Genomic DNA, 22,878 nt, shown 5'->3' with positions numbered 1-22,878 from the left:
ACGCTGAAAACGAAGTTTCAACTCAAAAGCTGAATTCGAGTCGATCTTGCCAAATCCCAAACAAATCACCTCTTCTTTAACCCACATACCCTTTTCCTCCCACATCTCCTTCCTTACCACCCCTTCACACACACACACACACACACACAAAAACCCTCAAACAAGCTCGCTCACAAACCATGGCCCCCAAGAACAAAGGCAAAGGCAAAGACGACTCCAAGGCCGAAGCTTCAAAAGGTAGTGGCAGCGGCGGCGGCAAACTCAAACCAGCAACCAGCATCAACGTGCGCCACATCCTGTGCGAAAAGCACTCGAAGAAGGAAGAGGCGCTCGAGAAGATACGAAATGGTGCGAAATTTGATGATGTAGCGAGGGAAATGAGTGAGGATAAGGCTAGGCAAGGTACTACTTCTTTTCCCCCCCATCTTCCCCTCTCCCTCTTCTCCTCCCTATTTCCCTCTCTCATAAGAGGAAATAACATTGCTGATGAGAGTGCGTTTTGTGATATTGTAGGTGGTAGTTTAGGCTGGAAAGTACGAGGCAGCTTGATGCAGGACTTTGAGAAAGTGGCGTATGAGTTGGAGCCGAGCACAACTGGGAATCCTAAGATTGGGGAGGTCAAGACGAGTGAAGGGTATCATATTATTATGGTTGAGGGGAGGAAGTGAGATATTGAGAGACAGAAAGAGAGAGAGAGAGGTGTGATTGATACCCTGACAGAAGGAATGAGAATTGAGAGGCATTGATGTATGGACTGATGGTTTGGTACGTGTTAGGGATACGCTGATGAGGGGATCGTTCTATTTCTATTGGGCGGCTGGGCTTCCGTACGCCTTTGCTTGCAATAAGTCCTCTGTCTACCGAGGTGTCCCTGAGAAGCCCTCTTGCACTTCATATCTATCTTGCCGAGACGCAAATCTCATGTGCCTTCATAGTCCGTATGGCCAAGGCAGATGTCGATATATTAGAGGCAAGGAGATAGATTAGAGCTGGTGCGGGCTTGCCCCTATCCCTTCCTTCTATTGTGCCCAATGTACGGATGTGGAGCCTAGTATGTACATGATCCGCCCCATAAAGTAATTGGATATCGTATAGAATTGAACGCCGCGAACGCCGATGCTCAAATATGTCAACTGTCCGGAATCATGCTTGACGCTCATAGTGCCGCTGCTGCCTCGACGGCTCCCGTAAGCTTGAACGTTTTCGGGCTTGAGATGCTTATTTCGACGGGGTATTTCCATTCCATGAACTTGGCCCATCCTATTTCCATAGTCAGCATCATGCCAAGCTACTCTTTGTTTCTTCATGCTGAAGATGACGTACCCCAGTACGCAGCTTTCCTGCCAAAGTATTTCCCCAGATACGGTACCATGACCATTGTCAGCAGCAGTTCTAGCTGCTGCAGTGATTCTTTCCATTCTCGATCTGCATCTGACATGTATTCTTCCTCGTCGACTGAGGAACTCGAAGAGGAAGAGGGCAGGGAATCAACCTCGTCGACCGAGGAGTGCTCGACGAAGCTCTCGCTATTGCTCATCGACATGGCGGGTTCGGTGGCGGATGACCAGCAAAGGAAAGCGGTGGATGCGTGACTCGGATATGCGAATTACCACTAGAACATGGGATAATTGTAAAAGCGCAACCGTACAATGCGACGAGTACCTGTCGGGCTACGTCGGCGCGTTTGGTAATGTGACGCCTCAACCAATGAGCGGAGGTGGGGCTTGGGCAGTTCTCATCACGTGATGCAAATCTTGGCTCGTAGTTCGACTCACACATGTGTGTTGCGGCGAAGTTCAAGGCCGTTGTTGCCCACGTCTGCTCAACGCCACCACCAACAACTACCCACCAACAACAAGCACATCGAATCCTTTCTACAAGAATTATTACTGCAACACCGACGGAAACCTCTCTATACAACCGCAATCATGGCTGATACTGTACGTCATTTGACCCCACGCTGGCTATTCGAAATGGGGAAGTGGGCATTGGGAGAAGAGCCGGATGCAAGACCGCAAGTGACCTTACAGTCCTATGCGTATTAGAGCGATCTGCAGTAACAACTCAACGGAACTGTTATTGTGATCGCTTCGCATAGGCTTGCATCCGGCTTTATTTTTTCCTTCCTCTGTTACGGCAGGCGATGCTACACTTCCTACGCATGGATGGCAGCTTAATACGATCTTCTTCAAAAAAGCTTAAGCTAACATGACTTCCAACGCAGGCTGAGGTCCCCGAACGCAAGACACGTAAGTCTGTTCAATTTTCTAAAGGCACCACGATCGTCGACAGCAACGGCGAAGTCACCGAGTCTCTGGAGGTGAACGGCGGCAAGGAATCTGCCGAGGGTCACTCCTCTGGTGGCGGTGAGATTGCTTGTGTGTAGGCAACAAAAAACATAAACTGACGGGTAGGGCAGCGGGCGATGACAAGGAGGTCGAAGAGGTCACCGACATGTTCGCTGATCTCGCCAAGAAGGTATGCATACACGCATGTCTTGATGTCCAGCGGGCTGCTGACATAAGTACAGAAGAAGAAGAAGTCGACCAAGAAGAAGGAGGGTGAGGAGGATGATGGTGCAGAGGGCGATTTTGCTGCGCTGAAGAAAAAGAAGAAGTCTAGCAAGAAGAAGGTTGAGGATGATTTCGAGGCTAAGCTCGCCGCTGCTGGCGGAGAGAAGGCCGAAGGCGAAGAGGAGGCTGCCGCCGCCGAACCAGAAGTGCAAGAAGGTGACATGATGAAGGGCACTGGTATTTGGCAACACGACCAGACAACTCCCATCAGCTACAACCTCCTCCTCAACCGCTTCTTCACACTCCTCCACGCCCAACACCCCGATCTCGTCAGCTCAGGCACAAAGAGCTATAAGATTCCGCCCCCGCAGTGTATGCGTGAAGGAAACAAGAAGACTGTTTTCGCCAACCTTGCCGAAATTTGCAAGCGCATGAAGCGTTCGGACGAGCACGTTGCGCAGTTTCTGTTTGCCGAATTGGGTACGAGTGGTTCATTTGCCGACCAGAAGCGTCTGGTCATCAAGGGTCGTTTCCAGCAAAAGCAGTTGGAGAACGTGCTCAGGCGGTACATTGTCGAATATGTTACCTGCAAGACTTGCCGCTCGCCCGATACGGACCTGTCCAAGGGTGAGAATCGTCTCAACTTCGTCACTTGCAACAGCTGCGGATCAAGGCGTTCAGTCCAAGCTATCAAGACTGGTTTCTCTGCACAGATTGGAAAGAGGCGGAGAATGGTGGCCTAGGTTGTTCATTCTTGTTATGCGGGGTTTACGATGTTCAATGTTATTGCATGGCTCGGCTGGCTGGGCTTTTCGGTAAGCGGGCGCGCTTTGGACGGCTGCTTTAATGAGGGTCTTTCAGCGATATGAGGATGCTGTGTAACATTCATTCCATGGGTAGTTTTGCGTACATGTGGAATCAAAATGGATTCGGAATGATGAATGACAAGTGGAAGGATATCCAGTGCCAGTGTGAGGGTGTTACCTGGGTGATGCAGAGAATGATATATCCTCGAGTTGACTTCACTCGTTTGGGGTACGTGGATATGATTTCTACACTCCATATGCCTGTTTTCGTTCTGCCACTTTCTCCTAGTAAGACGGTACTACCTTGTCAGTATAGGTGTTTAAGCGGCGCTTTTGTTACCCATGATGGAACAGGGAATGCACTCTTTGTCAAGGCGATGACACTTGTCATTCTGTTAGTTAAAGTTGAAGTTACATAGATTGCCCAAGCTCGCAATGTGTTACTAGGGAGTCTAGGCTCAACATCATGCCTTGAGCTTGAATTCTGGAACACCAAAGGTCAAACTCGCCCTTCACCCATGCCTACGTCATGCAGCATGAGGGTTCGCCTTTACACAGGGTGCACGGTTGTGCCTATATGGCGTAGGTGTCTTTCATGCTTGGTTCTCTTCGTTGTGAGATGGCTTTTGAGATGTGCTGGGGAGCCAACGAAGATGAGACCAAGTATGCAGCCTGTAGTAATACTTGTGTTCTATAAGAAAGGCAAATCCAGCTAGACTCTAGTGTTGGTGAACTGATGTACGGTTAGCGTGTATCCCATTAGAACAGCAGTAGACATTCTTCAGCTGTTCAAGAGGCCAAGCTGGGACCAGTACCAAGTCAGCTATTCTCTCGAAACAGCTTGGCTTAGTGATGTTGTTGCATAGCGTATGGCCCCCAACGACATGGACATGCAAAGACAGGGGGGACGGCCTACAAGGCATTGATATGAAGTCCGGCGGCACAGAGAGAAGTGGCAGAAATATGGGTTCTGATTTGTTCGTCGTGTAGTATGCTTGTGCACCCCCGACCTAACTACCCAAACGACTGCAGGCGCCTCCGTCCCGTTCCTAGTGGATTGCACATGCAAAGACATACCAGGTTTGTGCAGCGTCGTCGCAGCAAAAATGGCAACTTGTGCATGAACTACCATGTACACTTATGCTGCTCACCCGTCGCACCCACTGGGCGCGTGCTACCCAGAGAGCCCAAGGCGAATGCGGGGCGCTGATTCGGCGGTTACAAGTCAACCCCACTAACCAGCAGGCTGCGCGCCCGAGGCTGAGCAGCCTGACCAAGAAGACAGGAATGGGGGCGCGCGGTTAAAACGCCTGTCTATACTGCTTGTGGCTTGCTGATATCTCCGTAGACTAATCTGAATCTCTCTGCTCTTTTCTTCCATCCTCTCTCCTAATTCTGCCTTGAGCTTGTGATACCCTTCCAGCATCGCCCTTTGAGCTACTCACTGCTAAGGCAGCTCCCGAATCAGCAATGTCAGGGCACCAGCCGACTCCGCCACCGGGTGGGAACTACTACCCTCGTGAGTTGCATGCTGTAAACACTATGAGGTAGCAACTGACATTGGCCAGCTCCTCCCGGTATTGCCCTCCTATTTAAGCTTGTCTTCGAGTAAACCTTCTGCTGTAGATACCCCTCTGACATATTTCAGACCAGCAACACCAACAACAGTACTTCGCGCCCCCTCCCGGCGGCCAATCCTACCCACCGCCGCCCTCTTCTCCCCCCGCGCACCAGCAACAACACTATCCGCCCCCTCCAGCCGTAGGCGCCACTACACAGCATCACTACGCACCGCCGCCTGAGAAACAACAATATGCGCCGCCGCCCGAACAGCAGCATTACCCACCGCCAGGCCAAGCGCAATCGCCCCCACCGCAGGCGCAACCACAGCAATACCAACAGCAGCCTATGAGCCCAGGCTTCGGTGGATTCCCTGCTGGAAGCCCAAGCGCGAGCCCATACCCGCCTGAGAAGCAAGGACACCCAGGCATGGGACAACCGCAGATGAGCCAGCAGAGTATACCACAGCAACCGCATTTTGTAGGCGCAGGGGCAAATGCAGCACCTGGAACAGTAGCCGCAGATGATGTTGGCACATTCAATGGAGGAAGTTTCCGTGTGAGCCACAGGGATACCAATACGATTCTCACTATACAACTGGCAATGGGGTGTCCATTTACCGTGAAACCCGGTAAGTTTATACACAGAGTAACCTGTTTTTTGCTCTCATTGTCGCAGAGACCAGAAGAGAGGATCTTGAAATGCAAGGACACAATTGCTAATTCCAATCTTCCATAACCAGGCGCTATGATCGCAATGTCACCCACCATGACACTAAAAGGCAACGTCAAGTTCTCGCTCAAGAAAGCCCTAATTGGCGGCGACATGACCAAATCCACATACACTGGCCCGGGAGAATTGCTCCTGGCACCTCCTGCAATTGGCGACATCACCATCATCAAGCTCGGCGGCAACGATACGTGGAGCGTGGGGCGTGACGCTTTTCTCGCATGCACCCAGGGCATAGTGACCGAGTATAAGAGCCAGGGTATAGGCAAAGCCATGTTCAGCGGCGAGGGATTCTTCGTGTACAAGATTAGTGGTACGGGAATCCTATGGTGCACCAGTTTTGGTGCCATTATCAGGAAAGATGTAAGTTTCTTCTTTCAACGTTCCCTTTCTTTTAAAAACAACCTTTTCCCTTATTACTTTTCTTCTTCTTCCAAGTGAAGAATTTTGTACTGACATGTATGTGATTTCTTTGTAGCTTGCCGCCAACGAGAAATACATCATCGATAACGGACACCTCGTGGCGTGGAATTGCAAGTACGTGCTTGAGCGCGTGGCGAGCGGCGGTATCGTGAGTAATTTAGCGTCGGGCGAGGGTATGGTGTGCAAGTTTACGGGCCCGGGTACGGTGTTTATGCAGACGAGGAATGCGACGGCATTTGCGCAGTTTATGGCTTCTCATGCTGCGGCATAGTTTGGAAGAGAGAGAGAGAGAGAGACAGGTTAGGTGGGATGGAGTGCAAGTTGATTTGGATTATTCTATGTGTAGAAATACCTTGGGGAAAACTTATGGATTATGACGGTTCGGTGTGCTCTCCGACTATTCTTCTTTTCTTTTAAGACTCATTATCAAGTGCTGGTGAGATGGACATGAAATACTAAGTAAAAAATGATACCGGTCATGCCAAATGCGTCATTATATTTTTTTTTCCCCTTTCCCTCCCTCCATTCGTCTAAACCAGCCCGTTCATATTCGAACTAAACGAAAGATTTGCTCATGCCCAAATCAATCAAACGTCGTCTTCTTACCCTGCGACTCGACAATCGCCTGGCTTGCCCTCGGCGCACTCGAATGCGCAGCACCACTCTTGATCGTTCGTGGATCCACCTTGCGCTTCGACCCATTGCCTCGCTCATTATTCCCACGGCCTGCTTTACCATCACCGCCTTGATCAAAGTTCCTCCAGCGATCCGGGTTGACTCCATCAACAGCCTTGACAGGCCTATCCTTGCCCCACCGCTTGTTATACCTTGTCGTCGCATCCTCTGCGAATTCGCAGCGCAACTCGCGTCCCATGAACTTGCTAACGAACCATTTCCTCTTCTTCTCAGGCTTCGCGTCTTCGTCGTCATCGTCGCTATCGTCCTTTTTGCCCTTCTTTTTGAATTCAGCCGCGTCTTTGAAGACGAAGCCCTTGACGGCCCATGTGGCGGATTCCACGTCGGCGAAGGTGATCCAGGCGTAGCCCTTGCATTTGCCTGAGTCTTCAAAGGTGGCCATGTGGATGTCTTCGATGTCGCCGCATTGCGCGTAGTGTTCTTGCAGGTCTTCCTTGGTGACGTCGAAGGAGAGGTTGCCGATGAAGACGCGCTTGTTGGGTGGGTGCCCGGATTTGTCTGTGTTGCCTGCGCGGCGGCTGTCCTGGCCTTCTTCTGTCTTGGGTTTGTCTGGTCGTCCCTCGAAGCTCTTTGCGTTCTTGATGAGTAGGGCGCGGCCGTCCATTTTGGTTTCTGTCAGGGCAATGGCTGAGTACATTGCTAGTTCTGTGGAGAAGTCGACATATGCGAAGCCCTTGTTCAGAGGCTTGGTTGTCCAGCTCGGGTTAACCTTTGTGGGTGGGGGCATGTGGACGCGGGTTATCTGGTCGCTTGCGATTTCTGAATTCTCGGACAGGAATGTTCGCAATGAGTCTTTGGTCGCAGACCATGGCAGGTTACCGATCCATACACCGTAAGCTGATCGCTTGCCGTCTGCATCCTTGCTCCCCTTTGCTTCGCCATCTGTCTTTGCGCCTGTGTCTCCTCCTTCTCCCTCGGCGGCGGGTGTAGGGTTCAGCTTCGCTTTCTTCGCTTTGCGGGCGGCTTTCTTGGAGACCGGCTCCGGGAGGTTGACATCGATTTCGAGCTCGTCAGGTAGGATATCTCTTTTGCGCTTCTTCGCTGGCGTCTCTGCTTTTACTGACGCTTCCTCTTCACTGGCGCTAGCTTCTGCGACCTCATTCTTAGACTCGGACTTGGAGCGCTTCTTCTCCTTCTTTTCCTTTTTGTCTTTTTTCTCCCGGCGCTCCTTCTTAGAAACGGCGACGGCCTCGTCGGAAGAGGTCATGTCGATATCCTTGGACATTGTATTGTGCTTGATGGCTGGCCTAGCTGCATTGACTTTGAACTTTTTTCTGGGTCCTGCATTTTCGCTTCCTTGCAGCCAGCGCTAGGAGAAGACGGGCTTAGTCATGTTCTGTTCACGCTAAACACCAACACCGGGTCTCTATCACTATCACTATCACTATCGATAACAACTTTCCTTGGCTTGGTTCTTACGACTCGTGCGTATCGTTTTCTTCTGACAAACCTTGCACTTGTGCGGTCTTGAGTGGCTCTCACCCAACGCCAACAAGTTCTGTTGTGGCGCCAATCACAGCGAAGCCGTTGCGCTACGTGGCGATGCAGGCTGTGTTGTACTCTACGTAGGGGCAGTTTGAAACGCCGCACTGGAGAAGGGCCCCGTACACGTACAACAGCGTTGGCATTCTCACCAGATATGGGCCGGAACTACTAACCGGCGAAGTGAGGCGAAGATATCGACGGCTGTCTTTCCGGTCTTGACCATGTTAGTGAAACGCTATCTCAGATGATCAGCTGGTACACTGGGCGACCATCACGTGCCGTCAAATTGGGTGGCGTCATCAGGGCGAGCAGGAGGGTCTTTGGTCAATTCAATGGGTGAGGAGACAGCGAGGCAGGTTGAAGGCAATCATCTTCTGGCGACGAGGGTCTCACCGGCTGACGACGTATCCTGCAGCCTGGCCTGGGGCGGTCCACAACCACTGCATCGACGCGACCAGTCCAGGTACAGCATACTGCCCGCTGGAGTCGGGGCACTACTCTTCGCCAGAGACATGCACGACATCAACGCCGCTTCAGCTGTGCGAGCGAGACGAGCTTCTTGCCGGCGAACCTTTTACTTAGCAAAATAGGCAAAAAAGAAACGTCGCCCACCCCCAGGACGGTGCCAGCCTCCAGTTGGAAAGGGAAGCTTTGGCAGTCCGGTGGCCGGGTCGTGCTCACTTAGCGTGCCCTGGTGCTAAGCACTGACCCCACTCAAGGCAGCTACCATTACACGTCCAGCTGCTCCGCTGCCGTCTCACTTGCTCCACCTCCACCTCCGCCTTTACATCTCCATCACCCTCCCTCAACAGCAACTCTCTCTACACCTGTTGCTGCACTACCCTCTCCGCTCGCAAACAGCGGTGCCTGGCAGACTGCGTTTGCTCTGTCCGCTCCTTTGTGCACTCGCCTTCACCGCCAGCCTTGCTTGCCCATCATGGCGGCGACTAACCCCGTCCCCGTGACGCTCGACACGCCCATCGTTGTCAAGGTCCTTTTTCGCGGCCAGACGAAGAAATTCAAGCTGCCTCTAAAGGACCTTGGAGCTCATGTGCTTCCTGACAAGGTCCGTATAGTCCCGTGCAGCTTCATGTCCGGCACACGCGGACGGTAACATGGCTCTGGAATGTGGCGGATCACTTGAACATGCGAATACTGACTATGTGCTCGCTCCCAGCTCCGAGCTATCCTCGCACTCCACCAAGACAAGGATGTTCTCTTTGAGCGCTACTCCGACTCGGCTGCTGCGTACGTCACCTTGGACGCCGACAAGCCCCAGGTCTACAAGACGCTCTTCCGCGCTGCAAAGGCCAAACTCAAGCTTCGTCTGAGGGTCTCCGTTCCTGGCGAGGAGCCTGTGCCTGCGCCCACACCTGCGCCTGCAGCACCTCAAGAGACACCTGCCGAAGTTCATGAAACAAGCTCGGACGATCTTACCCAGGAGAATGTTGTCACCCCGCCCGTTATCGCTCGTTCACCCGACTCCAAGTCGATTCGCTCAATCAGCTCTGTTTTGTTACCAAAGGCCAATGAGAAAGAGCAAGAGGCTCCAGTGCCTCAGACTTTCACGGCTCGGCAGGGTAGGCATCAACCACAAGATTGATCATGAAGTATGTGACTAACATGGAATCCAGACTTCTTCGGCAACCTCACAGCTGCTGGCAGCAATTCGAGTCTCGCCTTCCGCCCCAAGCCGACGAACGTGTGTACGTCGTGGGTCGTGTACTGCAACAACTGCAACGACCCCATGGAAGATGAGCACTACCACTGCAGTGTATGCGACGGAGGCGACTATGACCTTTGCCCGGCGTGTGTCAACAATGGCATCCACTGCCCTGGAAACAGCCACTGGATGGTCAAGCGCTTCGTCAAGAACGGCGTCGTTGTGAACAGCACAACCCAGCGCATTGCACCAAAGGCCAAGGCCGAGATCGAAGCCGAGCCCGAGGCCGAGCCCGAAAAGCCTCAAGAACAAGAGGTTCCAGGCGCCTTCACTGAGGAAAAGCAACCTGTTGTGCATGACGAGGAGCCAACCCGCACCTGCAACTGCTGTGTCAAGAGTTTGCCAGAGAGGGAATTCGTCACATGTGTCGCTTGCGATGACTACGACCTTTGCCTGCAGTGTCACATCAGCAATAAGCACGGCCATCACCCCGGTCACGTTTTCAAGGCTGCCACAAGCGAGACTGTCCTACCCACTCTTGCCGATTTCCTGTGCAACTCTGGAAGGAATGTCCGCCACTCGGCCGTCTGCGATGGCTGCGACAAGTTCATTTATGGCGTTCGCCACAAGTGTCTGAACTGTCCCGATTGGGACTACTGCACCGATTGTGTTAAGAACGCCAGGTTCATTCACCCCCGCCACCGCTTCGTTCCCATTTACGAGCCTTTGGCTGAGCCAATGAGCAGCCCCAACCGCCACTACGGCATCTACTGTGATGGGCCTCTCTGCAAAGACAAGGAAAACCTATCCTACATTGAAGGCATCCGCTACAAGTGTGCCGTCTGCCACGACACAGACTTTTGCCAGAACTGCGAGGCCCATCCTAGCAACAAGCACAACCACACCCATCCTCTCATCAAGTTCCAGACACCTGTGCGCAGCGTTAGCGTAACAACTGTCAATGATGACAAGGAGGGCAAGTTGCTCTCTCGCCTTGGTGATCGTCTGGCTGGCAGGCGTTCTACCGCCACTGAGACTACTTCCGTAGCTCCTTCTGTCGCTCCTTCCGTGGCTCCTTCTACCAATGCCGCGACACAAGTCCAGACCATTCTTGATGTGAAGCCAGAAGAGTCTCAGACTAAGAAGGAGAAGATTACCATCAGTGATCTTCTCGTCGACTCCATCGAGCCAGTTCAGGAGAAGGTCGTTGTACCTGCCGAGGAGAAGCCCGTCAAGTCGGAGGCCATTCCGATCCCTCGATCTGAGACTGCTGCGGATGGACTTGATGCCCACTTTATCCGGGATACCATTCTTGATGGTTCCAGGATCGCTACCGGCGCCACATTTGTTCAGACCTGGACTCTTCGCAACCCAGGACCAAATGCCTGGCCTGCTGGATGCAGCGTTCGCCACGTTGGCGGCGACAACATGCTCAACATTGACAACAGCCGTCCATTGAGCCACACGGACCTTGCCGAGGCCAGCGAGAGCAACGTCTTGGATGATGCCGTTCAACCCGGTGAGGAGGCTCAGTTCCGTGTAGTCATGAAGGCACCCCAGCGTGAGGGCACCGCAATCTCATACTGGCGCTTGAAGACTCCCTCGGGCATGCCCTTTGGTCACCGCCTGTGGTGTGATATTGCCGTCATTGCTACACCAGCACCCGCAGAGCCACAACAGGCTGTTTCCAGGCCTGGTACCGCAACCACTTACGAGGTTGCTCCCAGGTCTAACCCAATGTACGAGCGCCTTATTCAGGCAAGAGCTGAGAGGGAGAGGGTAAAGTACATGCGCCAGACTCACTTGCAGCAACTTGAGCAGAACCACCAGCAAAAGATGGAGCAAGTGCAGCGTGTTCGCAAGGCTGCTGTCGAGCGTCTTCTCGAGCTCCGTCGCAAGGAGCATGAGGCTGCCCTCGCTACCATCAAGCAGGAGCCCGTCTCACCAAAGGTCGAGGCTGCCCCTGAAGAGCTAGCTGTAGAGGCAGTTGAGAAGGCAGTTGAAGAGCCAGTCGTCGAGCCAGTCGTCGAGCCAGTCGTCGAACTCCCCACCTCAGAGAAGTCTTCGGAGCCTGAAGCCGGACCTTCATCGTCTGGCATGGTTTTCCCCCAGCTCGACAAGGAGTCACCTGCATCAAGTACCTATCAGCCATCTCCTGCTGCTCAGCCCATGTCTCCTCTTTCCACAAAGAGCACTGTGGCTCGCACTATTACTGTAGCTTCGGATGATGAGTTCTTCGAGGATGCCGAAAGCGTTGCACTCCACTCCGACGACGGCTTCTTGACCGACGAGGAGTATGATATCCTCGACGCTAGCGATCAGGAGATGCCATAAGTAGATCTCGAAGAGGTCACAGGCTGGGCATATTGACAAATGCAAGAGCCCGCAAAATGCTTTAGGCCGGTGTTTTATGGATTTGGGTTCCGGGTGTTCGGTTTATGGGTGGCGTACAATGTGGTATTTCAACACACTCTCTAAGCAGAAGGCGCTGTTGTGCCACACACGTAACACATTGCGCTGTGTGGGTGGCACCAGGTCTGCTGCCGTTTTCCTATCACTTGCGAGAATTTGAACCTTTCCTTACCTCTTTCTTGTGTCATGTAAGTGTAGTGAGTAATTCTATTCTCTTAACAGAACGTTTGCATCCAACTGTGAAAACTAGTGAGACTAGGTTGGCTGGATCAGCCTTGGTGATTGATTTACAAGCAAGAATAACTATGTCCCTACGGATGATGTATGTTCGGTGGGTTATACGGTATGTGTTTGACGTGATACATCATCACAACATCTGCTCCAAGGAGACCGGCACGGGTTTGAGAACTGGGTAAGTTCTTTACAATCTAACGTTTACCTGATGTGTGAAGAACGTACAGCTTACCCAAGTCATGATGTAAATCTCTGTTATGTACCAAAGCATACTGGCATGCCGACTTCATATATATCATGACTCTGCCAAACTTACTATGCTCCTCCCTGCTCCATTTCCCCCAAAAGCTACACCAAAATATCCCAGAAAAAAAAGGACATCGCCTAACCTAAAGTTGCCTGCCATCATCCACCCACAGTATGCCGGGAATTACGAGTCAATCGCCTAAGAGCCGCACGGCTGGGGCCCCGCCCGCGGCTTGCGCCCCGAATGCGAAGGATGGAATAGCCCCACTTGGATTACTCGTACTATTCCTGCATTTTTCGTTGTGTGGGGTTAATATTGCATTGCGTTGTCGCGCATGTGGGTTTAGTTCTGCAGGAGAGAGTATGCGTGTGTTAAGGGGAATGATTGGAGAGTGTCTTGGAATCAGATGTATGGCATGACTGAGTTACCCTGAGTCTGGGATGCTTTGTTTATTGTACTGCTATGGCAAGCCTTTTGGTATAGCAAATGGAGTGTACTGTTGCGAGGAGCCATGATGAAAACTTTGCAGAAGGGGTTTTTTTTGAAAACACTTTTGTGAGTTTTCGGTACATATATAAGTCTGTGATTGCTTTGCGAGACTTGGGAGCTTAACAATTCTATAAAAAAAAAGCTATGATTGAATGCATCTCATTAGGACTATGTTGATTGAGTGGTTGAACGCCTTGATCTTCATAACCATTCAATGGCTGTTGAATCGGCTACATATCTGGTTGCGAGCTGTGTATTTTTCCCTTGTCGCGCAGATCGATAGGTTTTACGCCTAGAACGGCTAACTAAGGACAAACATGAGAAATTAGAATGCAAGTTCTGAACTCATGTAATAAATGACGGACGGGAGGTTGTCCATAAATTCTACTTGGCAAAGTGTCTACTACTCTGGCTCATCTAGCTGCTCACAGCTGGGACTGCTGGTTGCCGCGTTGCCCGCTGCTCCTGTTGCCACTGATCGCAATACACAATTAAAACTGCAATTCCAGGGTCTCTAACGATATTATATGTTCTACTACAATGTTGAAGTATAGAATCTTGCCAATGCCGCCTATACATGATTTTCCCAGTAGGCCCTTAACGAAAGTAGGCCATACAGTAAGAATAGTGAGAATGAAATATCAGAGCCAGCGAGAACTCTAGAAGTACAGTTGATCTGGAGATTTACTACAAAAGAGGAGATTTTACGAACTGTATACAGAGTAGCAGTAGCACGTCTGTATTAACTGAAGTCTGCGATCCATCACCTTCTTGGGCGAGCGCACGACGATCTCACACCAACGAACATTATGATTGATGAACGCCATGATCCCGTCATGATGTATTACTATTCATGCTAGCCATTTAGGAAGGTACTCATCACAGCGGGCACGCCAGCATGGATTGATGAAGACTTCACCGTTTCTGTGCAAAAACACAACCATATTGCATCGAGAAAGACCCAACTATAGATGGAAAAGCAAGCAAGGGATGCACAGCATACAAGGATAAGGTAGGGAGTACAAATACACATCTCATCTGTCCATTTCCAGGTGAGCCTCATTCAGCCATCTTGCGCATCGTTTCCTTAGGACGAAGCACTGGTTACTCCGCCACAGGTAGAGGTATACCATGTGAATTACTGCTTGCATTCTGGGAATATAAAATCACCATCGGTGAGGCCCATCGGTCAACATGATTTCAACATGGGACAATGGGTTTAGCGCGCTTGCTAAAGCGGATAGGGATATGAGTCCAACTTGCGCGGGTTTGTCATAGCACTCACTCCCAATAATACTTTTTAACTATTTCGTTTGGCAAACGTGCTACACCAACTGCCGCCTAACCTCATAAGCATGAATCCTAAACACGGAGCCTACAGCCGTGAGGGTAGCCGTGAAGCCCAGATCGCACTTTCTGCTCTTGCGCGCACCCTACACATGAGCCCGCTAGTACTCAAGATTGCTCTTTCTAATGCTTTCGATCTGCTGGAAACCACTGGCGGCAATCCAACGCTCGCGCTGCACCTAAGCTTCAATCGACTGAACTACTACATCGACAGCATCACTCTGGATAGGGTCATCGCCGCTTTCCGTGATGCTTTTGCATTCATTCTCAGTGACAAGAAGGGTGAGTGCAACACGAGGCGGTGAAACTTCACACTGATGGAACTTTTCAGATCACACAGCGAGCGCGTAGACGGCTTCGATGCCATACGACGGTCATATTCATACTCCTACAGCACCACGGTACCGATACATCGCACCAAAGGTTGGCTATAATATTCAAGAGGGGTCTATCGGCCATGGTGCAGGTTTCAACATGCCCACTATGTCTTCAACTGGGGGCGTGAACTTACCACCATCGGTCGGAGAGTACGAAGCAACTCCGAGCCAGATTGTACAGGGAGGTCATCCTATGGATTTCATCAATAAGCAGTTGAAATAAATTACTCTATCTACGAGGCCCGACAAGTCTGTTTCAGATAGGTTATCTTTCGTGGATTCCTCAGAATAAAGGTCTAAGTCTCAGACTACATGCGATGTATTACTGCAGTCACTGCAGTTGAAAGAGCTGGTATGATGTAACGGAGATTATGTCGATGTGGAAGGGTAAAGGAGATTAGCAAAACTGCATCAACGATATTGATTTGGCATCTTGATGAAATTGTGAACTACTCCAGCGCGGTGTTCGACTGTTGGTCATCATTTTCTACTTTTCTCCTGCCTCTACTATTAGTAACAATAGTACGAATACATGAGCGACTCGCCCTTTCTGCTGAAACCTTAGAACAATTTCAAAAAACGGCCAAAAACAGTGAAAGCAGTCTTGGACTGCAGCTGACTTGTCATTTAACGAAGTGAGAAGGTTTTTGGGTAGTGAATTAGGTATTTTCCTTGGTCTGCCTTGATTGGCATTCACTCCACGTCGTTGTTGCCTTGATAAAAACGTCATATCCATCTTCTAGAGCGCCGTGCGAATGATGACCCTTGAGTATATATATGGCCCACTGCCAATCACATTTCTCCCTTCAACAATCTCGACAACCAATACAACTAGGTAACTCGACAACCAATACAAACGCGTAACCATGACCGATCGAACCAACGGTCAAAACAGCAAAGACAATATACCACAATGGGCTGGATACAGCTACTTTATGGAGTTGGAGGAGTCGTTGTTTCCCGACAACGAGGGAGACTTCGCCTCCTCCTTCTTGAATCCTAGGAGGCCGAGAAACCAATCGGCTCGGCGTAAGTGCCAAAGATCTAAAAATTGCGATCTTACAGCAACTTATGTTCTTCTTTATAGCTGCTACATTCGATCCGGGAAATTCGGACGAAGCCTGGCGTTACGTCGGCAACAGGGTGTGGACTGGAGAAGGATTCGTGTATGCTCCTCCTCCACCACCAGAAGAGCCAATGGATTTTGAATCATCGCAAAATTCATTCCTCCCACAAACTGGCACATCAAAAGTGCCAGGAATTATAGAGATTCTAGCAGGATCCCCACAGGCCGAGGACTTGTCGTACTTTGGGAATCCCCAAGGTTCCGGTTCTAGTAAGAACACTACTCGATCGTTGCTCGTACCTTTGCTAACCCATCATTTCCCCAGTTTCTGGACTTCAAAGTTCCCGTGGCACGACAACTCAACCGTCCACGAGCAAGCTTCGACAGCAAGACAAAGACAAGTTCCAATTTGTCGGGTGGAACAATGAAGCGAAGCGGACACTATACCGCTGGAAACGGATATTGAAGAAAGGTCCTTCCTTTTTCCTGCACCAATTCCCGGGAGAGACCGAAGCATCGGTGCGAGATGCTTGGGACAAGTACGGTGAGGAGGGAAAGCGGCTGTACGAAGAGTGGGAGGCCGCGGAAGAGGAGTAAGGCGCGATAGCCCACCGCGATACTCGCTTCTAAATTCTGCCCTTCTCGTTCAACACACTACTCGTCTTCTTATCAAGTTAATCGATTTATCTTACCAGAACACCACCAACATGGTAGGCATTAGCCAGCGATACGGCGGCGTGCGCGCCCCACGCTTCGACATCAACATAGGCGCGAGAGTCTACGCTCATCGATGATAGAAGCAGTGCAAGACGATTCGAGAAGAGGGATATCCCAAGCGACAAGGGGAGAACGAACCGACCCTCATCTCCAGTGATGAGGACGAGGATGTACAGTATGTACAAACCGTACGAAAACGCACCCCTTCCTAGATGGAGAAATGTTGATGGCAGTTCATATAGATGGTTTGCCTGCTGTAGAGTGGATATAGAATAGTAGAGGAAAGAAAAATCAAAAACCCGTGAGATCCCCTCATGGAAAAGTTTAACCAGCGCTTTGAAGCTGACTGTAATATATGGATCTTCTTCCTCTGTATTTCTTTCTTCGTAGATGAATACAATGATATAGCGACTTGAGGTATTCGCGAAGATGAAAGAAATTTTATGAAAGCGGTGATTGATGTGACGAAATTCTGAGAGTGGATATAATCATAATGCTTGGAATGGCGGTAAGATAGCTATGCAGCAGTGATCTTGCATTGAACAGGTAAGACTTTACAAGATTGATTCGTGTGATGCAGTGTCAATGATAGCTCTCAATTTTTGTTGACAGCAGCTGAAGCTCTGCTGGTACCTGAGTATATACATGCCGCAGATATTATAACTATGAAATACCACAGCGTGCTTATATCGAAGCGTCTCAATCTTGTGACCTTTTGGTTGCGGATTTGTGGCTACGGTCACTTGGTGGTTGCGATTGCGATAACGTACTTGCAGCAGGTTGTGTTGGTGTTGTTCCTCGTCATGTGATCTGCTCACATGGAAATCCAGCCAATCACCGCCGGCGTGTTAGGCTCGGATGCGACGACCAACGCCCGCCGAACTGTGTCGGATCTGACAGCGGTCTTTGTAACTTGTGTCGCACACGTGCGACAGTGATTTGAGTGGTATCCGGAGTCACTTACAGTATGATCCCGCATGGCGATGGATCTACTTGGTGTCAGGTGTCACGTAGTTTCTGCCCTTCCAACGGTAGTATCAGACGCGAGCGACACCAAGCAGATCGCTCTCAGCCGCATTAATCTCCATCACATCTACCTCCATAGAATCACGGACCATCAATCTATCGAAGAAACATTACTACTCTTCGCCTATAGCTGTAGAAGGTTTGGATATGCTAAACAGATAAAGAGATGTGTCATGCGTTGTTTGATTCGAAACTCGCTCGCACGCTAAATCTGGATGTACTTCCCTATACGCGACCATCGTCTTCTAAATTATTCTTGGCGTACATGGCCTCGCACCCAGAATGGGCACATGAAAAGCTTGACGAAGATGCTTGGTCTTCGGAAGTCTTGGAATAAGCACCCGTAGAAGGTTCAGGAGTCCATATCACAAATAGCTATGAAGCTAAACCGAGCTGCGACGATCGTGCAACGTGGAGAGCGCGCTATCGCCCTATCACACACCAGGCCTTTGTGTGCATTGGCGTTTGACACACGGTTTCTACCATGCGTAGTTTGCCAAGCATTCAAGCCAATGTTCTAGATGCGTTGCATCCTGCGTTTGTCAGTAACGCCCAGGACGATGCCGAGGACGGATGGCGGACGTAAGCATTCTGTTGCTAAGACTCAACGTCTGTCAGTGATAGCACTCTGATATAAAAACCCATCTGGAGTTCCCTCATAGCTTGCTTGTGCTTCTACACTCACTTACATTCGGTTACACTCGCTGCCGGACAGTCTCATTTCAAAATCCATTCACTTCGAACAATACCATTTCAATCAACATGAGGGTCTCTCTGGATTTGACATTCGGACTCGTGCTTTTCTCAACCGTCAATGCTTATGTCATTCCTTCTCGCAACGTTGGAGCGGACTACGTGCTTCCTTCCCGGAGAATCGGAGCGGTACGTAAAATATAGCAGAGTGACTGCTACTACAGGCCACTTTAATCACTCTATCTTGAATACTTACACCTATACCAGGTAAAAGGCATTTCCTTGTCACCCCACGCCAATTCTATCCAGCGTGATGCAGAAGTCGGCCATGGAGTTCACCGCCGCAATCCTCAAGGCCTGATGATCGGAGGTCTTACTCTCGGTGGACCAGATGGCGGCATTACCGGAGATGGCCTTAACCTCGGTGGCAACGGCAACAAGGGAAACGGCACTGCGATGGCTGCGGGAGTGAAGGGTAAGAAGCCTAAGAAAGAGAAGGGAATGAAGGGAGAGAAACCTGCTCCTGCTGAAGGAGGAGAGAAGCCAGCAGGATGCGCCGCTCCGCCTCCTGCTGGAGAGGGGGAGAAGCCCAAGGGAGAGAAACCGGCTCCTGCTGAAGGAGGAGAGAAGCCAGCACCCCCTGCAGGAGGAGAAGCACCCGCTGGTGGAGAAAAGCCCGCACCCCCTGCTGGAGGAGAAGCACCTGCTGAGGGAGACAAGCCTGCTGGAGGAGAGGCACCTGCTGGGGGAGAGAAGCCAGCACCCCCTGCCGGAGGAGAAGCACCCGCTGGAGGTGAGGCACCCGCTGGAGAAGAGAAGCCAGCACCCCCTGCAGGAAGAGAAACACCCGCTGGTGGAGAAAAGCCTGCACCCCCTGCTGGAGGAGAGTCACCTGCTGGCGGTGAGGCACCTGCTGAAGGAGGAAAGCCTGCTGGTGGTGAGGCACCTGCTGGAGGAGAGGCACCCGCTGGCGGAGAAGCACCTGCTGGCGGAGAAGCACCTGCTGGAGGAGAAGCACCTGCTGAGGGAGGAAAGCCTGCTGGTGGTGAGGCACCTGCTGGAGGAGAAGCACCTGCTGGAGGAGAAGCACCTGCTGAGGGAGGAAAGCCTGCTGGTGGTGAGGCACCTGCTGGCGGAGAGGCACCTGCTGGTGAAGGAGCACCTGACGGTGCTAAGGCGGAGTCTGTGGGCGGAAACAAAGCTACTGAAGAGTCCGAGAAGTTCTCTGAAGAGTCTGGTATCAGCCTTGGCAAGTCTGGCGAAGCTGCCAACCTCGGCGGAAACCTAGGAATCACAAAGGGCTCTGATGGTAGCAGCTCTGTTGGAGGCAAGAACGGTATTAACGTTGCCGCTAGCGGATACTAAGCAACCGTTACAGACAACAACTAGGTGTGGATCATAGAGATGTCTCTGTCCAGCCTCCTGGCTGATACATCTCGCACTTCTCCTCCACATATTCAAGCAGCTAGAACGTCTCTTTCATGGTGTCGATGCTGGTCATGTTTCGCTTTGTTCAATATTGCTGCCTTCTCTCACCTGGTCTATGGTAGTGCGGTGAGATAGTTTATAGTTCATCACTTGTACATACAAAAGAATGTTATTCGACGCATCTTCAAACTTTCTTCATGGTTTATTCTCAGGTGATGCCTCGGCTCATTTCACACCTAGCCCAAATGGTATCCAAGACTGATTTTGTACGTGTGAATGGTGAAAGGGGATGCACTGTGTCGGCACGGGCCATGAGTCACTTATAAGGTAGCAGCGACCTGAGTCTGTTCCTGACGTCTACACCCCACAAACACCCTGATTTCTACCATCACCTCCGGCACCATGACTTCCACAGGTGCCAGCGACGGCAAGAATGATACCGAGAACCATCCCGAGCCGTCTAATGAAGCTATCAAACAACCTACTCTGACCGAAAAGAAACAATCATTATCCTGGATTGGAATGAATGAGTTACAGCTTGAGATTCAGCGCTTGAAAAGCGACATTGATACGCGCAACGCTTACACTCGGAGTCTCGAGCGGGATAATGCAAAGGCTGCTTCCGTAGTGTTAGAGAACGAAGTACTTCGCAAAAAAGTGGATGAGCTCATCAAGAACTTAGAGAGCAAAGACACCGAACTATATATGCTCAGAAGTGCTCTCGCTAGCTCAGCCAAAACAGCTGAAGAGGCAGCCCACATGCGCGTCCAGATGGAGGCTTTCCCAATAATTTCTCTCGGTCTTGCGTTTTCGATGATTAATCTGTTGTTGGAGTCTTCAAAGCACGAAGCCCAGGCCGATGACATTACTCGCACCCAAGCTTCAGTGAATGGCCTGCAGATAAAGCTCACTGCCGAGGAGAACATCAACAAGCAACTCACTACAGAACTCGCTGAGAGTGAGGAGAAAATCAAAAACATCACTGGTGTAGCTGAGACCCTAAGATCCCAGAACAAGAGTATTGAGAGCAAAGTCAAAGGCCTACAGAACAAGGTGGAGGGCTTGGAGAAAGTTCGAGATTGGTAAGTTTGCAGCGCAATCATCTTATTGTACTGCAGCAATCTCCGCATTACTACTATCAACCACCTAACCAGATGACCATAATCCTTGCGGTAGCCGTCATTAATTAGAATCTTCATATGCATAGATCTTTGTAATCGCTTTATTAACATATATGCAGGCACTACAAAGACTATACCCAGGCATTGCAACTCTGCAACACCCTCAAACAGGAATCCGCTATGCTAAAAGAAGAGAAACGAGCTCTCGCCGAGAAATTCGCCAGCCAACTACGCGACCTAGGCGGTTTCGTCACAGACCTAGACCTCGTCGCAGAGGAAATCCGCATCTACGTCTGCCCGCACAACAATCTCAGAGGCATACACTACGCAACGGCGAAAGAAACACAGATTAAGAAAGTGTGGAGGGTAGCTGGCGAAATGTGGAAGCGATGGGAGAATGAAGCCAAATTCCTGAAAGCCTATGAGACAGCGAGGCAAAACATCTTGGATCATACTCGTGCACATGAGGTTGCGCTTCACCGAAATGGAGATTGGTGGCGAGAAATCAAGGCGGCGTTTGATGAGCTGGATAGGAAGAGGCATTTTTGTACTACGTACACTTGAGTCGGGAGAGGGACTCATGACAAGCCGGAGATATGCTGACTGCAGCATGAGTGAAGGGCACACTTGTAATATGGTCTGTAATACCCAAACCGATGTTCATACATGAGAGACGTAACGCAAGTAAGCATACGTACTTAAACTAATTCAATCCATAAAACCCTATACCTCACCCATCTTCCCCCAAATATCCTCCCCATCTACTCCCCAAAATGACTTTCAACATGTCTGGCAACAGCCACCTCATCCCCCTCAAAAACCCCACAAACCGGACAAACCGCCGTCTCCACTCCCCCGCCATGCCCTCCCTTCCCCTGCTCATACCGTCTATCCGCCTCTTCCAACGCCGCGAAAATGCCCCCATCAACCTCCCCCCGCCTCGTCTCATCGAAAAAATACTCATCATTCTCCCGAACATCCCTCTCCATTCTCCCCCTCCCGCCACCTCTTACCTCCCCATCCCGCCCTAACCCTGCGTCAGCCCCGCCAGCCAGCGCCTCACCGCTCTCCCCCTCAGTCTCACTAACAAGACTCTGCACGCGGCCCACGCGACCATCTCGCAGGCGCACCTTGACACCCCGCGGATGGTCGCCGCGGGTTAGGATGTCAGCGACGATACCGGAGACGCGGCGGCCGGTCGGTTGGTCTTGTTTGAGGATTAGGGAGACGGGGGTGCCGGGGTGGATAGAGGCGTAGGGGGGGACGGGGCTGTATGCTGGGGATGGGCGGGCACCACGGTGGGAGCCACGGGAGCCTCTGGAGTTGTCGGATGGACCTCTTCCTCTTCCTCGGCCTCGACCTCTGCTGCCGCGCTCGGATGAGTCGCCTCGGGGTTGGCGGCTGGGGTGTCCTCTTCGTCCTGTTTGCATTGCTCTTTGGATCTTTGTCTTGTGGGTGGTGTGGGGTTTGCCTTGTTTATCGTTCGAGAAAATTATAGATGAATCAAAATGACGGTCTGGAACTAGAGTGTTGTATTTCCTCTTTTTTCTTCTTCCCTTCTCTTCTTCCCTAAAGAACTTGTATAGTCGATTATTAGAGTGTGCTCAATTTCATATCTTTCTGTCGCTCTTTATGCACGGAAAAGTTGAATAGACACTTGTAGCAGTAATGTAAGTGCTATAATAAACGGGTATAGAAAATTGCGTAATATGCTCCCAAAAGTAACCGGCAGATAGAAATGCTTGTTTAAAGAGCCTCACTGGCAAGATGTCGAGGATAAACGAATTCGCTCTGAACATTTCAAGACTAGCGCTGATTACGTCATTTAGTGAGTTCTCCTTTGTAG

General features: G+C 50.9%; 11 protein-coding genes across 11 annotated transcripts; 8 read left to right on the top strand and 3 right to left on the bottom strand.

Moving 5' to 3' along the window:
- Nucleotides 1-179: 179 nt before the first annotated feature.
- Nucleotides 180-944, top strand: COCSADRAFT_345716 (uncharacterized protein; the record flags this gene model as incomplete). The annotated part of the gene is made up of 2 exons (XM_007705609.1): nucleotides 180-402; nucleotides 514-944. 2 exons carry the CDS (start codon nucleotides 180-182, stop codon nucleotides 666-668), a joined length of 378 nt encoding a protein of 125 aa, XP_007703799.1. The 3' UTR covers nucleotides 669-944.
- Nucleotides 945-1,156: 212 nt separating this feature from the next.
- Nucleotides 1,157-1,543, bottom strand: COCSADRAFT_98913 (uncharacterized protein; the record flags this gene model as incomplete). The annotated part of the gene is made up of 2 exons (XM_007705608.1): nucleotides 1,157-1,260; nucleotides 1,324-1,543. The coding sequence occupies 2 exons, from the start codon at nucleotides 1,541-1,543 to the stop codon at nucleotides 1,157-1,159; spliced, it is 324 nt and encodes a 107-aa protein (XP_007703798.1).
- A 280-nt stretch (nucleotides 1,544-1,823) lies between these two features.
- COCSADRAFT_125266 (uncharacterized protein) lies at nucleotides 1,824-3,703 on the top strand. The gene is made up of 4 exons (XM_007705607.1): nucleotides 1,824-1,940; nucleotides 2,225-2,366; nucleotides 2,420-2,478; nucleotides 2,531-3,703. Exons 1-4 carry the CDS (start codon nucleotides 1,929-1,931, stop codon nucleotides 3,254-3,256), a joined length of 939 nt encoding a protein of 312 aa, XP_007703797.1. The 5' UTR covers nucleotides 1,824-1,928; the 3' UTR covers nucleotides 3,257-3,703.
- A 1,620-nt stretch (nucleotides 3,704-5,323) lies between these two features.
- COCSADRAFT_99184 (uncharacterized protein) lies at nucleotides 5,324-6,302 on the top strand (the record flags this gene model as incomplete). Its single annotated transcript, XM_007705606.1, has 3 exons — nucleotides 5,324-5,510; nucleotides 5,622-5,971; nucleotides 6,087-6,302. 3 exons carry the CDS (start codon nucleotides 5,324-5,326, stop codon nucleotides 6,300-6,302), a joined length of 753 nt encoding a protein of 250 aa, XP_007703796.1.
- Nucleotides 6,303-6,386: 84 nt separating this feature from the next.
- On the bottom strand, nucleotides 6,387-7,980 carry COCSADRAFT_40088 (uncharacterized protein). Its single transcript, XM_007705420.1, has one exon. It carries the CDS (start codon nucleotides 7,950-7,952, stop codon nucleotides 6,615-6,617), a length of 1,338 nt encoding a protein of 445 aa, XP_007703610.1. The 5' UTR covers nucleotides 7,953-7,980; the 3' UTR covers nucleotides 6,387-6,614.
- Nucleotides 7,981-8,966: 986 nt separating this feature from the next.
- COCSADRAFT_40087 (uncharacterized protein) lies at nucleotides 8,967-12,523 on the top strand. Its single transcript, XM_007705419.1, has 3 exons — nucleotides 8,967-9,278; nucleotides 9,390-9,792; nucleotides 9,847-12,523. The coding sequence occupies exons 1-3, from the start codon at nucleotides 9,150-9,152 to the stop codon at nucleotides 12,207-12,209; spliced, it is 2,895 nt and encodes a 964-aa protein (XP_007703609.1). The 5' UTR covers nucleotides 8,967-9,149; the 3' UTR covers nucleotides 12,210-12,523.
- A 2,089-nt stretch (nucleotides 12,524-14,612) lies between these two features.
- On the top strand, nucleotides 14,613-14,909 carry COCSADRAFT_98654 (uncharacterized protein; the record flags this gene model as incomplete). The annotated part of the gene is made up of 1 exon (XM_007705605.1): nucleotides 14,613-14,909. The coding sequence occupies one exon, from the start codon at nucleotides 14,613-14,615 to the stop codon at nucleotides 14,907-14,909; it is 297 nt and encodes a 98-aa protein (XP_007703795.1).
- Nucleotides 14,910-15,843: 934 nt separating this feature from the next.
- Nucleotides 15,844-16,674, top strand: COCSADRAFT_345706 (uncharacterized protein). The gene is made up of 3 exons (XM_007705604.1): nucleotides 15,844-16,010; nucleotides 16,069-16,343; nucleotides 16,426-16,674. Exons 1-3 carry the CDS (start codon nucleotides 15,848-15,850, stop codon nucleotides 16,642-16,644), a joined length of 657 nt encoding a protein of 218 aa, XP_007703794.1. The 5' UTR covers nucleotides 15,844-15,847; the 3' UTR covers nucleotides 16,645-16,674.
- Nucleotides 16,675-18,470: 1,796 nt separating this feature from the next.
- Nucleotides 18,471-20,091, top strand: COCSADRAFT_202712 (uncharacterized protein). The gene is made up of 2 exons (XM_007705603.1): nucleotides 18,471-18,672; nucleotides 18,751-20,091. Exons 1-2 carry the CDS (start codon nucleotides 18,553-18,555, stop codon nucleotides 19,846-19,848), a joined length of 1,218 nt encoding a protein of 405 aa, XP_007703793.1. The 5' UTR covers nucleotides 18,471-18,552; the 3' UTR covers nucleotides 19,849-20,091.
- Nucleotides 20,092-20,284: 193 nt separating this feature from the next.
- COCSADRAFT_345702 (uncharacterized protein) lies at nucleotides 20,285-21,596 on the top strand (the record flags this gene model as incomplete). The annotated part of the gene is made up of 2 exons (XM_007705602.1): nucleotides 20,285-20,993; nucleotides 21,152-21,596. The coding sequence occupies exons 1-2, from the start codon at nucleotides 20,314-20,316 to the stop codon at nucleotides 21,594-21,596; spliced, it is 1,125 nt and encodes a 374-aa protein (XP_007703792.1). The 5' UTR covers nucleotides 20,285-20,313.
- A 145-nt stretch (nucleotides 21,597-21,741) lies between these two features.
- COCSADRAFT_40084 (uncharacterized protein) lies at nucleotides 21,742-22,783 on the bottom strand. The gene has a single exon (XM_007705418.1). The coding sequence runs from the start codon at nucleotides 22,460-22,462 to the stop codon at nucleotides 21,794-21,796; it is 669 nt and encodes a 222-aa protein (XP_007703608.1). The 5' UTR covers nucleotides 22,463-22,783; the 3' UTR covers nucleotides 21,742-21,793.
- Between the last annotated feature and the right edge of the window lie 95 nt (nucleotides 22,784-22,878).

This window comes from Bipolaris sorokiniana (assembly GCF_000338995.1).
Source record: "Bipolaris sorokiniana ND90Pr unplaced genomic scaffold COCSAscaffold_14, whole genome shotgun sequence".
NCBI classification, from domain to species: Eukaryota; Fungi; Ascomycota; class Dothideomycetes; order Pleosporales; family Pleosporaceae; genus Bipolaris; species Bipolaris sorokiniana.
Note: the sequence above shows the minus strand (reverse complement) of the source record. Positions and strands in the feature narration are given on the sequence as shown.